This window comes from Rana temporaria, chromosome 3 (assembly GCF_905171775.1).
Source record: "Rana temporaria chromosome 3, aRanTem1.1, whole genome shotgun sequence".
Classification (NCBI taxonomy): Eukaryota; Metazoa; Chordata; class Amphibia; order Anura; family Ranidae; genus Rana; species Rana temporaria.
The window spans coordinates 229,523,030-229,538,682 of NC_053491.1; the positions used below are offsets into that span (position 1 = coordinate 229,523,030).

At 43.0% G+C, this 15,653-nt stretch overlaps 1 protein-coding gene across 3 annotated transcripts in view; it reads left to right on the forward strand.

Moving 5' to 3' along the window:
• UNC5A (unc-5 netrin receptor A) overlaps positions 1 to 15,653 on the forward strand; it is a 571,376-nt gene that overhangs the window by 268,242 nt on the left and 287,481 nt on the right. For all 3 annotated transcript variants that reach the window (XM_040344399.1, XM_040344401.1, XM_040344402.1), the window contains exon 2: positions 11,912 to 12,160. In XM_040344399.1, the coding sequence (XP_040200333.1) occupies positions 11,912 to 12,160 (249 nt within the window). The remainder of the gene's footprint in view (positions 1 to 11,911; positions 12,161 to 15,653) is intronic.

Consider the following 15,653-nt stretch of genomic DNA (forward strand, 5'->3'; position numbering starts at 1 on the left):
TGATAGAAACAGATGTGCCTGAAATAAGATAAGATGGTGAAAATATCAGATCTGGGAGGGAATGATCAAAAACATATAGGATGTTTGTAAGATTTTAAAATGTATATGTATTTTGTACTGTATGAGGAAATATTCCAAAAAAAAATTACTGTATTTATTGGCGTAAAACACTCACTTTTTTACCCTGAAAATAGAGGGTAAACTGTGCCTGCGTGTTATACGCAGGGGCTGTGGAAAGTTTTTTTCCTGAAACTTCCCTCTTAAAGTTAGGGTGCGTGTTAAACTCCTGTGTGTGTTTTACCCCGATAAATATGGTAAGTTTAAATAAATAAAATGAAGGCCAAGAACACACCAGACGGTCAGGGATAAAGTTGTGGAGAAGTTTAAATCAGGGCTAGGTTATAAAAAAATATCCTAAGCTTTGAACATCTCACAGAACACTCTTTGCATTTTCATCTGAAAATGGAAAGAGTATGGCACAACTGCAAACCTACCAAGACATGGCCGTCCACCTAAACTGACAGGCCGGGCAAGGAGAGCATTCATCAGAGAAGCAGCCATGGTACAGCTGCAGAGATCCAAAGCTCAGGTGGGAGAATCTGTCTTCGGGACAACTATCTAGGCCTAAAAGCAAAAGGCTATATGTCACCGAAACTAACACTGCACATCACCTTGAATACACCATCCCCACAGTGAAACATGGTGGTGGCAGCATCATGTTGTGGGTATGCTTTTCTACAGCAGGTACAGGGAAGCTAGTCACAGTTGATGGCAAGTTGGAATGGAGTCAAATAAGGGGAATCTTAAAAGAAAACCTGTTAGAGTCTGCAAAAGACTTGAGACTGGGATGGAGGTTCACCTTCCAGCAGGACAATGACCCTAAACATAGAGTCAGAGCTACAATGGAATGGTTTAGATCAAAGCATATTCATGTGTTAGAATGGCCAAGTCAAAGTCCAGACCTAAATCTAATTGAAAATCTGTGGCAAGACTTTAAAATTGCTGTTCACAGACACTCTCCATCCAATTTGTCAGAGCTTGAGCTATTTTGAAAAGAAGAATGGACAGAAATTTCTCTCTCTGGATGTGCAAAGCTGGTAGAGATATCCCCAAAAATTCTTGCAGCTGTAATTGCAACGAAAGGTGATTCTATAAAGTATTGACTCAGGGGGGCTAAATACAAATGCACGCCCCACTTTTTATAAATATTTATTTGTAAAAAAAAAAATGAAAACCATTTATAATTTTCCTTCCATTTTACAGTTATGTGCCACTTTGTGTTGGTCTATCACATAACATCCAAATAAAATACATGTATGTTTTTGGTTGTAACAAAGTGTGACAAAATTTGGAAAATGTCAAGGGGTATGAATACTTTATCAAGGCACTGTATTGGGGAGAGAAATAGTTGACGTGGTTGGTAGGAATAACGCCCCATGTTTGTGGTCAGTGGAAGGAATTATGCCCCTACATTTGTGTCAGTGGCAAAAATGATGCCCCATTGTTGGTGCCAGTGGCAGAAATAATGTCTCAAGTGCCAGATAAAGACAAGCAAAGGGCTGCAGTTTGAAGACCTCTGCTGTATATGAACTGATCACTATTGTCTGGTGGAGACCATGCACCAGATGATGTTTCTGCTGCCACAGCAAGAGTTTTAATGTTACCTGAGATAGTCTTTACATTTGTAGGGAACACTGTAAATAATGCAGAGTAACAGGAAATCAAACTTGAATGCAGTGAGCAAGGTGGGCTTGGTATCATAATATACAGCATGGAGGAATGCTGTTACATGTAGAAGTATGAGAAACTAGATGTCAGGAAGTCATAAAATAGTAAAGTGACAGGCAGGTAGATATATTCTCGAGTCAAATGTGACTCCTGACTTCTTTCATGCGCTGCCTGGAATTTTCCTTCTATTTTTGTTACTCGGCAAAGAAAATAGGGAAGAATATTGTTTGAAATGTATTATTCATTAACTTGGAGCTTACCTGAGAGCTAATACAATAACATTTATACTTCCAGCACTTGAGATATTCATTAGCACTAGATTCTTGTGAGCCACCAGCTGGGCCCAAAATGATACCATTAATACCCACTAAGAGGCACAGTATATCTCCGGTAGAGATCCTAAATTCATCCTCTGCTCCACGCTTACATAAATCTGTGCATAATATGAAGAATAAAGATTATTTTAAAATAAAATAAGTTTTATTGGAATAACAATCCTGAGGGACACAAAGATACCACAGAGGGATTGTAAGGGCATGTCAGGCCAGTGATAATGTTATCTATTTATTATTATTTATGTAGTGCCTACTATTTATGAAACACTTTACACTGTATATTCTACATTTGCACCAGTCCCTGGCATCAAGAAGCTTACAATCTTAAGTCCCTACTAGTGATGAGCAGAATGTACCTGGGTTTGGTTGCAGTTAGGTTCACCATTTGGTGGAGAGAAGCAATTTTAACAATGGTTAAAGAGCAACAATAAAAATGCAAACTTTCTTTAACCACTTGCTTACTGGGCACATAGACCCCCTTCCTGCCCAGGCGAAATTTCAGCTTCCGGCACTGAGTCGCTTTAACTGACATTTGCGCGGTCGTGCAACGTGGCTCCCAAACAAAATTTACATCCTTTTTTTCCCACAAATAGAGCTTTCTTTTGTTGGTATTTGATCACCTCTGCAGTTTTTATTTTTTGCGCTATAAACAAAAAAAGAGCAATTTTGAAAAAAACACAATATTTTTTACTTTTTGCTATAATAAATATCCCATTTTTTTAAAAAAAAATATTTTTTTCCCAGTTAAGGCAATGCGTATTCTTCTACGTATTTTTGTTAATAAGCGGTTTGCGCAAAAGTTATAGCGCCTACAAAATAGGGGACAGAATTATGATTTGTTTTTATTATTTTTTTAAGTAAGTAGTAGAGTGGGTAGATGTGTTCAAATGTGCAAAAACGTACCTTTCCACTGTAAAAAAAAAACAAATTCCGCAGCACTCTTTTTTGGTCATAAACTTATCATTCTGGCACGTTCCCTTTTTAGACCACTCTTCTACTTCTAATAGTTAACTTCCCCACAATCCACTACTATCACGTTCCCCTGCAGCTTTTACAAAAACTCTTGGTGCCTGATTGGCTATTTGCCAAGCCTAACACAGTCATGAGGGGGCCTGAGGGAAAGTCCTTGCCTATATTTAATCTCCAACATATAACATGCACAGGGATGTCTATACAGGGCAATGGGAGGAGGAGCATGGGGAAGGTAAGTAATAGTAGGAGAGGAAGAGAGCTGTAAAGAGAGTTTATTTCGTTTTCTTGCAGGGGCAAAAAGACAGCTAACACCATTGAAAGGAGAGAGGAAGGGGGTATGTCAGGTCTGTTTTGACAGCATTGCCATATAGTTGGTGTTCCCAACATGGGTTTTCTGCAACCCCAGGGTTGCAAAATGTGTTTCAGGCATTGCAACACAGACAGTTATTGCTCAGCCAGCTGCCAGTGTGTCTTGAGAAGTGCTAGTAGGTGGTTCTGCCATATGGATAATTGTTCCATTGTTTATTTAATCAAAAGTAAACTAAATAATTGGTTGTTTAATATCAGTATAAAGCAACATCTGACATAATAATTGTGAATTGTTTCACTCATAAATTCATAAATGTACATTGTTACACAATTTGTGGGAAATTTTTCTGTCAGAAGAATGGATCAGGAATCCCTATTCTTACAATTTGGATAAATGAATGAAGAGCTGAAGGAAGATCTTACTGGTTTGCGGACAAATTGAGCTCTTGAAATGTAATACGAAAGCAAGACTTTAGAAGGAGTTTTGGTGTGCATCACTGGATATGTTCCCAAAAATTGGTGGAAAACCATTTATTCCATTTGCAACAAAACATTTGCATACCTCCCAACTTTTTGAGATGGAAAACTATTAGCAAAAGTATGTAGGCATAGGGCATGCCCCCCCGGCCACGCCACATTAAGGAAGAATTATACAAAAAAAAAATATTAGTGAAACCCACAAGTGCTTTTTTTCTTCCCCCCTACTATTCCTATTGGCTTTTGGAATGTGCATTTTATATACAAATATATAGATCAGACCAACATTAGGGACAAATGAGGAGGAAAGAAGGACAGATAGACTTTGTTCCAAAGTTGGGAGTTATGCATTTGTGTGAATCTGGATTCAGTTCTCTTTTGTCAATTAAGACAAAATCTAGGAATTGCCTGAATCCAAAGGCAGACCTGCAATTACGGTTTACATTTTTTATTCTGAATACATTAGACTCTAATTGCACAATTTATATTTGCATTTAAATGTTGAAAGCTTATTTTTTTAAGTTTCATTTGTTCACCCGCAGTATTGTATGCAATTCAAATTGTGGTTCAAAAATTAGAAATGAGATTTATTCATTCTCAAACATGATATTACTTTTTAAGGGGATGTGAACATTATTCAAACATTTTCAAGGTGTTTGGGCCATAGAAAAGGTTGAGAACCACTGCTGTAGATAAATGTGGAAAAAGATCTAGTTTTCTTGTGGCTCACTATATTTGCTGTTAGTTGTCAATTTTAAATCTTCATATAAATTATACAATTTTTAGCTAATTAAAAAGAGATGTTTCTCTTTATAATACTAAACGTAATAAATAAATAAAATATTGTACATTTCCTTTAAGCAATGTGTATTGCCTTAAAGCGGAAGTAACCCCATCCATAAAACAGTTTTATTTCCGGCATGTGCCGGAAATGTAACACTCCCATTGGTTGTGCTCTCAACCAAACTGTCAAACCATCCAATGGCTGGTGTCATAACTGATCACATGTGCAGAATCATGGCAGTTGTAGATTAAACAGAGGCAAAGGTGGCAGCTTCCTTGGCTGTAAATGATAGGGGGATTTACTTAAACTTTAAGGAGGTTCTAGGCCAACCCTTATCAACCCTTTTACCACAAAGGGACCTTTAACCTCTTGGCGTTGAGTGCAGACAAATATGAGGCCTTGGGGTCAAGCGGCCGCATATTTGCATGCATTAGTCATTAGTAATTACCAAATAGAACTGTGCCGGCACAGTTGCTGTTGGCTCATGGAAACATTTCCGATCATAGGACTGCCATAACAGCCAATCACAGCATCCATGACCATAAGCCCCGCCTCCCAGCCTTCTAAACTCATCAAAGGCCCAGCATGTGCCAGCTCCATGGGGTTAATATAATTGCTAGGGCTCATTGAAACCTCTGCTAAAATTGATTACACCTGCAACTATTCTAGCATGGTCTGTAAGGCCCCGTACACACGGTCGGTTTGGTCCGATGAGAATGAACCAAAGTTCATTTTCATCGGACCAAACCGACCGTGTGTATAGGCTATCGGTCTGTTTTCCTTCGGTCCAAAATTTTAAAGCATGCTTCAAAACCGAACCGATGGACCGCTGCCCCATCGGACCAAACCGATAGTTAGTACAGAAAAGCATCGGTTCAAAACCCGCGCATGCTCAGAATCAAGTCGACGCATGCTTGGAAGCATTGAACTTTGTTTTATTCAGCACGCCATGTGTTTTACGTCACCACGTTCTGACCTGATTGGATTTTGAACTGATGGTGTGTACACACATCAGGCCGTACGGCCACTTCAGAGGTGAACCGATGAAAACGGTCCGTCGGACCATTCTCATCGGTTTTGTCCGACCGTGTGTACGGGGCCTAAGTTGTAGAAATGTTTAAAAACATTGAATGTGTTATATTTGACACCCAGTGTGCATCTTTATTTAACATGCCCCGTTCTATACTACAATATTATTCTCTGTAATGATATGAGATCCCTTATACTAGTGGTCAGTAGGGAAATGTCTCCTAACATTGGTGCTCAATGTAGGTAAGAGATAAATCCACCACTGCTTACTGCTCAAGGAACCCCTAGCAATCTTTGCAGACACTCTAGGTTTCCACAGAACCCTGGTTGAGAAAGTCTGTTGTAGGGATTGGTAAACCTTCCTGTGCTTACCTCTGGACAATGTCCCTTAACATTGGTGGTCAGTGTAGGCAAGAGATCAATCTACCACTGCCCACTGCTCAAGGAACCCCAAACAATCTCTGGAGACACTCTAGGGTTACACAAACCCTGGTTAAGAAAGCATTTTGTAGGAATTGTGCTTACTTCTGTATTAATAGGCATATGAGATCAAAATCACCTCTTCTCAGTAGAAAACACACATAATTGTAGTGGAGTGCCCATTTACTCACTCATTTGCTGGCCCAGGCACATTTAAGTCCTTCATCCACAACTAACTCCCTGTGTTTCTGGATACACACAAACTAGATAAGTTCCTCAGCTTCTCTCTCTCAGCAGCTCAAAGAGGCTACACCAGATGACTCAGGGTTAGGTGGGCAAGTGATCTGCAGCCAGGAGAGAGACCCTCAATTGTGTGTGCCTGGCAGGCACTTAGTGGCATTCAGGTTCTCTAAAAGACCAAGCTTCTGTGGGGAGCACATCCCCATTCGCTAGCAAAGTACTGCAATACTAGTGAGGTGGCCCTTTGTCCTTGATTCCCTCTAGCTGTGTTACCAGAGCTATCCTTGACTTCTCTGTGAGAGATGCTGTCCAGAAAGATAAATGCAAGTAGCTGTTTATGTTCTGAACTGTTTTACTAATGTGGTGACTCTCAGCTAGACCTCTTTGTTGTTATAGAGACTATTCTATGCAGTCATACTGTATGTTATCCTGATTGAGTCATAGAGACATTGCTTTGAAGAGTCCATGTTTGTGCAGCTTTCATAACCTATTTTCTATTATTCTGTAGTGTATGCATGCTGCTAGACACCATAAACCCGTTATATAGTATTGTTTAAAAATGTTCACTTATTTAGGAAACTGCAGGTTACATTGTTCTCTGTCTGATTATTCAGTTGATTGTTTTGTTAAATACTGTCTATTGAAAATTACTTCAGACCACTATCATTTCCTTACATGGCGGTGCCTGTGTATAGGGCTTAGGTAAAAATGGTTGGAATGTTCTGAAATATTGTTTTTTATTCAGATATCACATAGGAGCTCCTGTGCATCTGTGTTTACAGACTACCTTTGGCACAAATACAATTGGAAAAAATGGAAGAGTTCATGATTAGGCAGCAAGATAAATAATAATAAAAATGGTTTGTTATCCAAATATCTCTGTAAAAATGCAAGACTACATGGCAATTGCACAGGTAGCAAATATGAAATAGTTGAAAGTAGTTTATTTTTTCATTCGAGTGGGAGATTTACGGAAATGGCAAATCAGTGAAACAGCAGTACAGAGGGATATTTCCAACAGAGACACCTGCTCCAGTAACAATTGCCAAAGGTTGGATTTACCTTCTTTTTTTTTTGCTGAGGTTTTCTCTCACTTCTTGTGTCTTCAGGACAGAAAGTGAGCTGAGATCTCTTTATACAAAGAAATAAAAACCCAGCAGGGTTTCTCTTTTCTACTCAGTTTTAAGTCAGAAAAAAAAAGATGGAGTTCCTCCTTATAGAGCAGCTAATACTTATTAATTATTGAGCAGAGATCTGCATATTGTGTGGGATTTACGAGTGTAGCATTATGTAAATTACACTGATCATTGTATCCTCATTCCTCCAATCTGCTGCTTGAACGGTCCAATGCAATCATTTTCTGGGGTCATACATCTTGCTGCATTATGTGCTTTCTTTATGCAAGTCTGCAAGAAAATCTCAGCTAGGGAACTTGCACGTGGCATGTACTCGGAATGCCACAAAACTGATGGCACAAGGACTTTCAAGCATAGTCATAGGACTGTGAAAGCAAATGTGAAAGTAACTAACCCATCTGCCTGATCTGCTGATCACGGCTTTGTATTTAAAGGGCAGTTTCCCCAGTAAAAACCGAACCCAAGGACTGTCCTAAAAAAAAGGTAACCAGTTGTGTTCCTGGAAAGCTAGAAATAGGCCACTAAAACTTGTAAAGCAGACTTGAAGAGCGGCTATTTGAAAACGCATTGAGGAGTCTGAACTGACAAGCAGTGATGTTCAGAAGATGATAGCAGAGAAATGAAAGAAATAAATCATGTTAGACATCATAGGGCACAATGAGTAAGTTAAAATGAAATGGTAGTGTTACACCTTTCCCTGTAGGAATCAATGGCCTTAGAAACGCTGAAATCACTTGAGAAAGTGAAGATCAATCATTTTACCCACTTGCCCCTCGAGAAAATCAAATCCAGGTGAGAAGGGAAAATCTGTCCACGGAATAATGTGCTTTCATTGTGTATGATAAGATCTAAAAAGTCACAGAGCTCCTTTGCCATTAAATGGACACATCTTGATGGAAGAATGTTTATAGCGATAATATCTTAAGCTATTTTCAATGATAGCGTAACTGTTCTTGGTAATCTAAAGTAATAAGTCTTTCTGTGATCATGTGTCACACCAGACACAGAGTATTGTTAGAATTTGGCCCGTCCTGTTATAAAATGTGATGTCCTTATTCAAAGTATTTAGATGTAAGTATACAGTCAAACAGGCATATATATATAGGATAGATCTATGATATTAAATGACCAAATTAAGCATTATTTTGCTAGACATGTATTGATGTTTTACTTATATTTTTATAGTGCTGATATATAGAAATATATAGTGCTATATGCAGTGGCGGCTGGTGTTTTTTGTTTGGGGCGGCGGCAAACAACCACCCACCCGCGGCACTTCAAACCCCCCCAATCCCCCTTCTCCGCTGTCTGCCAGTCCATCGGCACTTACCCCATCGGCGGCGGGGATCAGCAACCACTTCGGGTAGGGGATCAGGCTACAGCGGGCATCTGGCAGCGTCTCTTGTGTCCTCTTCTTTTCTGAGATCATAGCAGCTTCAGCTGTGCATCTCCACCCCTCCTCTTAGGCATTCAATAGGATCGCCTGTCCTTTCAGCCAATCGGGTGACAGGTATCAGACCCGCTTCCTGATTGGCCGGGAGGAGGATCAGTGTTGCAACAGCGAATGTTTATTCGCTGTTGCAACACAACTGGGAGGGCTCTGAACCCAATGCCTCTGGCTCTAATCAGGTGCTTCAAACCCCCCCCATCTACGCCATAGAAATGAATGCGCCCGGCATCCTGAAAGGGGCCGGCAACTAATCACATTGTCACCGGGACAGTGATAACAAATCTAAATTCTTACAGTTGACACCAGAACAGGAGGTAAGGGGAAATCTTCCAACGGGGACACTTCATCTGATGATAGCTGTCCAAGATTGGATTTCCCTAATTTTTTGACCATGCGATTTCCCGGCGGTTTCCCGCACCAGCGACGAAGGGGCCCTGCGTAGCTCCCAAACATTGTTGTATATGTACTATGTCAGGGCTCAAAATCTCAAGTCCTGAGCTACTAGTCAGGTCTCAAGGCGTACTCGCCACCAGTTGCCCCGCCCAACCCCTACCATGTCCGCCCCCTAATCCCGCCCCTAGACACACCCTCATAAATTCTCATGAAATGACACTTAAATGTTTTATGCAGAATTAAGTCATAAAAATAATTATTAACAACAACTTTATCCGTGCCCAAAAATGCAGCCTGCCCATGTCTACCAATGCAGCATGTGTCCCCATATTGCAGCCTACCTGTGCTGGGTAAGAGAGGAGAGGAGAGGAGCCGGAGCCGCTGTCTGGTTGAGTGCGGGGAACATAACAGCTTTCAATTCAATAGCTGTGTTCCCCACCACGAGCCGTCATAAACAGCTCCTCCCCCCTTGTCCGGGAAACTTTGATAGACAGATCACCCGTCCAATCCTGGGACGGGTGATTTGTCTATCAAAGTGCCCGGACAAGGGGGAGGGGCAGTACATGTCGGCTCGCGGCTGGGAACACAACTATTGAATTGAAAGCTAGTGTTCCCCTCGCTCTGAACAACCAGACGGCAGCGGCGGCTCCTCTGCTCGCTCGCCCCCCTGCTCCCAGGCAGCCCACACTTGCCAGCCCTCTAAATTTACTCGCAAAATACGAGCAGGCTAGTGCAAATTTTGAAGGCTGTATTATGTGACAACAAAAATAAAGCTTTGGACCCTTTTGAGGAACCCTTGGTGTGCTGATGACATTTCTTCACTCTGAAGCCCCATACACACTATCAGTTTTCCTGCAGGTTTTTCTCTTCAGGTTTACCAAAACCATGTAGTGCGAGGGCCTGCCTGATTGCATACGAATTGAAACTCTTAAGGTCTGACCTCATATTATATGGTTTTGGTAAACCCAAAGAGAAAAACCTGCAGGAAAATTGATAGAACGCATGGGGCTTTAAATGTGTGGGGGTCCCATTCAGAATGAATGGTACTCCTAAGAGCAGCAAGATTTAGCTGCGGATGGTTGCAGCTACGGGAACAGATGCGATTTCCGCAAAACACAGCCCCACGCAGAGGTGTGCACCTAGCCTAAAGCAGTATTAAACCCCAAAACAAATATTGCTGCTTACCTGCCCTTAAATGTGATGGCTGCATTTGTTTTCCTTTTTAGTCTTTTTCCCTTTATTTTCACCTGGTGATCCATGCTGAATGGGGAAGCAACAGAGACACCCTTGGACAGCAGCATTGTCAATCTGTGGGAGGGTGTTTGTGGATGCACTAGCAGATTTAGAAGGACTTGACTAACAAGCCGAACATGAATGCCAGCTAACACTTCATAAGCAGTTACATTTTTTTCCCTTTTGGGTCTATTGTTGCTGGTGGGGAGGTGTTATGTTTCTGGGGGTGGGGGGGGGTCAATTGTTGCTGGGAGAAATCTGCTCTTGAGGGAGAGGTCTATTGTTGTTGGCTCCTCGAGGGTCCATTGATGCTGACTGCTGGGAGATCTGTTGTTGCTGCAGAGTGTCTACTGTTGCTGGGGTGGGATTTTGTTGTGGGGGTCCATCGTTGCTGTTGGGGGAAGCTATTTCTGTGTGGGGGATCTATTGTTGCTGGAGTGGGGTCTGTCACTGCAGTGGGGGTCTACTGTTGTTGGGGTGGAGTCTATCATCGCTCCCTGTTTGGGATTCATTTTACTGTCTTTCTTGTTATCATTAAATATTCTGTGCAAATGATTTTGCACAAACATGATACTTGGTTCTGTATTCTCTAAAAGGGACAGTACTGGGAGATGGGTATCAGATGGAACCAAGGGATGGAACCAAGGGATGGTGCTTGAAGGTGGGTAGGGAGCAGAAATGAAGGGTGACTCTGAGTTCCTGCATCTATTTTCTGAGAGAAAAAAGCCCTGTCTATAACTATTAAAAGGATCTAATACAAAAAAATAAAGAAATCAGAAAAAAAAAGATGTTTTCCCCCAATGGCACTGTTTTATGTCACTGCTTTAGACCTAAGATTTTCAATAGGCCTATCTGTGCAACATAGCAAGGCTAATTTACACTGCAAAGATTATCTAATTGTGTTCCAATGCAATACTGAATGAATTAAAAAAAGAAATTAAGGGAGATTCCTTTTATAATAATGCCTACAGTAAATAGAGTGTAAAAAGTGACACGCAGAGCAGAATTCATAGCTGTTAAAAAGAAAAATTAGTATTTCATAATTCTGTATTGTGATTATAGAACACTTTTTTTCTATGTTTATTGTATAGCGGGGAACGTAGTATTGCAATGGAAGGAAAGTGTTAATAAATAAAGCATTTTCAAACCACTGGTCTGTGAACGTGTAACACGGATATAGTTTAATTTAATGTCCAATCCTTTTATTGTGTCTTTTAATGCAACGTTTGTCATTGCTTAAAAACATGAAAATCAATAACAAGATGAATATGGCAGAGTAAAAAGGCTTGAGGCTTGTAGGTGATGGAGAAAGATAAGAAAAGATGTGGAGCGGGGCTAATACATACAATGTACAGACAGCAGGTGAGCTGGGTACTCAATAGTCACTTGTTTTCTCTTGTTTCAGGCTGCCAGCAGAGTTCTGGACCAGTGAATCCATTCCCTATGCCAATACCTGGAGCAGGCCTAGGAGGACAAGGAGGGGAACTGCTGCCACATTTCCTCTTGGAACCTGACGACGTATTCATTGTCAAAAATAAACCAGTCACGCTAAGCTGCAAAGCCACTCCAGCCACACAGATCTACTTCAAATGCAATGGAGAATGGGTCCACCAAACTGACCATGCGATTCAGCACAGCGCAGACCGCAGTACAGGTAATAATGGATATAAAGCTACACAATAAATCAGACACGTCTGGAGATGATGCACCCCGGTTTTTCCAACCAGGGAGTTGCTAGGATTGTAAAAGACCTGGGGCTCTTTGGGCACTTCAAGGAGAGTAATGCCTCGTACACACGTTCAGATTATCGTACGACGTATCGCAGTAGTGTATTTAGGTTTTGTGCTGCCCTAGGCCTGACTAAACTCGTGACCCCCTAATTTAAATATGACCCTCCTGTCAAGACCACACCCCTTTCTGTTTAAAACCCGCCCTGACATTTTCGAGTTGGGACACTAGTTCTGAGGGCCTTCGGAGGAGGGCATGCGGAGGTGCACAGTGAGGAAGGTTTGTGGTCCAGGACCAGGATGATAGGACATTTAAAATTAGAAGCAGCGTCCCCTCCCCCCTCACAGTTGTGAATGCCGGCTGCCCGCATATCGGAAGGAGTGTGGCCGCTTTATGGGGTCGCCAGACTAATTTGCCTTTCAGCCCAGTCCACCCCATAAGACTGGCGCTACACTAATAGTGTAGCGCAAGCCGGTGGGGACTCTTTCCATGCTGCCCCCCTGCAAAGTGCTGCCCTAGGCCTGGGCCTTGTTGGCCTAGGCCAGGATACAGCATTGATGTATTGTTCGCATTTTGTTGTATCAAACTAATTTCGAATACAAAATGTGCGCTACGAAAAGTAAGATTTTTGTCGTACGATTCTGGAAAAACCTTCCAGTGTGCGTAGCTACGTATATGAAATGATGTCAAATACATGTGACCTCTGTGCCCTTCTGATTTATTTTGGTGTTTACGATCATGCGTGGTGTTTGTCTATCGATTTTTAGTGGACGCATACTGTACTGATTAAACGATTGTCGGCTGTCGTCCGTGTTTGTCCCTTCGGATTTTGTTGGATGGACTGTCGTGATCGGCTGTCGAATGCTGTGTACTAACGATCAGATTATCAAACGATCTATCCGAAAGCGATTTTTACAGTACAATAGAAAGCCAGGGGATCTTCTTCCTTCCAGACACCCCTTCATCTTGTGTTATGTGACACAGCAGAGCCTAGGGGCAGCTTTTGCTATTGTTGTGAAAGCCTGCAGGGAGAGAGGTCTGCTGCTGAAGTGGCTAGGGACTAAGGGCATCCTGCAGGAGATGCAGGGCATATGTCCTAGGTGCCCAGTGCAAGCAATGCCCCTGTCTTCAACATAACAAAAAACCCTTCCAGCCACCCAACATATGGAGCCACACAATATTTGGAGTTTTATAGCAAGAGGGATTAGATGGCTAAAACATTAATCTCAATTCCGTTAACTCAGTATTTCCATGATAGAAGAAAGTGAATACAGCATAGGCCCCATACACGCGGTCGTTCCAAACCGATGAGAATGGTCCGACGGACCGGTTTCATCGGTTCACCGCTGAAGTGGTCTGATGTGCGTACACACCATCGTTCCAAAAACCGATCGGGTCAGAACGCGGTGACGTAAAACACAATAACGTGCTAAATAAAACGAAGTTCAATGCTTCCAAGCATGCGTCGACTTGATTCTGAGCATGCGCGGGTTTTGAACCGATGCTTTTCTGTACTAACCATCGGTTTGGACCAATCGGGCAGCGATCCATCGGTTCGGTTTTGAAGCATGTTTTAAAATTTTGGACCGAAGGGCTAAATCGGTTAAATTTTTCTGACACGATCGTTTTTTTAACCGATGGTGTGTAGGCACAACTGACCATCGGTCCATCAGACCGTTCTCATCAGATGGACCGATCGTTTGTACAGGGCTTTAGGGTGGTGGGGGCCCTTGGGCTTGAGTCACTTTTGGGCCCTACCTTCTATGCATTACTTTAAATAGAACAAAATGATACATACACAAGCTATGTAGTATAGCTACACAATTCTGGATAAACTGAGAATAAAAATAGAGATCACGATTCTGAACAAACAACTAAACAAAATTCCAGGATCAGATTCAAGTATACTGGTATAAGCAACCCATAATGAAAAGTGGAGGGTACAGTTCTCCCACTTCAAAGGGGTATGCCTAGGGAAGCAAAACAGCATAAAATTAATGGGCCAAATTCTCAAAAATCCTGCGTAACTTAAATTTCAGCAGTTAAGTTACACTGACTTAAAATTTCTACCTAAGTGCCCGATCGTCAAAGCACTTACCTAGAAATTTCAGGCCGTGTAACTTAAGTGCCGCCGTCGTAAGGCGGTCCTCCTCTCCTGGGGGCGTTTAAAATTTAAATGAGGCGCGCTCCCGCACCGGCCGTACTGCGCATGCGTGTGACGTCATTTTCCCGACGTGCAGCGCGCGAACGTAATTAACGCCGGGCGGCTTTGAGAATTTCGACGGGACACTAAAGTTGCGACGGGTGAAAAAAAAAGACGCGCCGGGAAAACAAATAATTATTAAAAAAAATGACAGCGTCGCTCAGCATGCATTCCTGAGAGGGAGAACTCCATACCAATTTTCAAAGAAAAAACCGGCATGGGTTCCCCCCCCAGGAGCATACCAGGCCCTTAGGTCTGGTATGGGTTGTAAGGAGACCCCCCCACGCCGAAAAATTGACGTAGGGGGTCCCCCTACAATCCATACCAGACCCGTATCCAAAGCACGCTACCCGGCCGGTCAGGAAGGGAGTGGGGACGAGCGAGCGCCCCCCCCCCCCTCCTGAGCCGTGCCAGGCCGCATGCCCTCAACATGGGGGGGTTGGGTGCTCTGGGGCAGGGGGGCGCACTGCGGGCCCCCCCACCCCAGAGCACCCTGTCCCCATGTTGATGAGGACAGGACCTCTTCCCGACAACCCTTGCCGTTGGTTGTCGGGGTCTGCGGGCGGGGTGCTTATCGGAATCTGGGAGTCCCCTCAAATAAGGGGGCCCCCAGATACCGGCCCCCCACCCTAAGTGAATGGATATGGGGTACATCGTACCCCTATCCATTCACCTGGAGGCAAAAAGTAAAAGTTAGTAAACACACAACACAAGGCTTTTTAAAATAATTTATTATTCTGCTTCGGATGCCCCCCCTGTCTTCTTTATTAGCTCTATTTCCAGGGGGGGCTTCTTCTTCTGCTCTCCCGGGGTTTTCTTCCACTCTCCGGGGGGGGTTTCTTCTTCCGCTCTCCGGGGGGGGGGGCTTCTCCGCTCTCCGGTGGGCTTCTTCCATCTTCTCCCCTCTTCCGCTGTTGACTCGGCGAACCCCGGTTCTTCTCCAGCTGTCCGGTGCCTTCTTCTTCAGCGCTGGCTGCCTGCTATGTTTGTGTGTTAGCTCAATTAGTAACAGGCAGCCGGCGCGGTCTTCTGTGACGTCAGGGTCTTCTGTTCTTCTCCCCTCTTCCGATGTTGACTCGTCGCCTGTTTTCGCTGTAATGATGGAAGCGCGCCTTGCATCCCATTTATATAGGCATCACCATCCCATCATGCTCCGGTAGGTACCCACGTGGTGGGTGCACGTGGGTAGGCACCCACCACGTGGGTACCTGCCGGA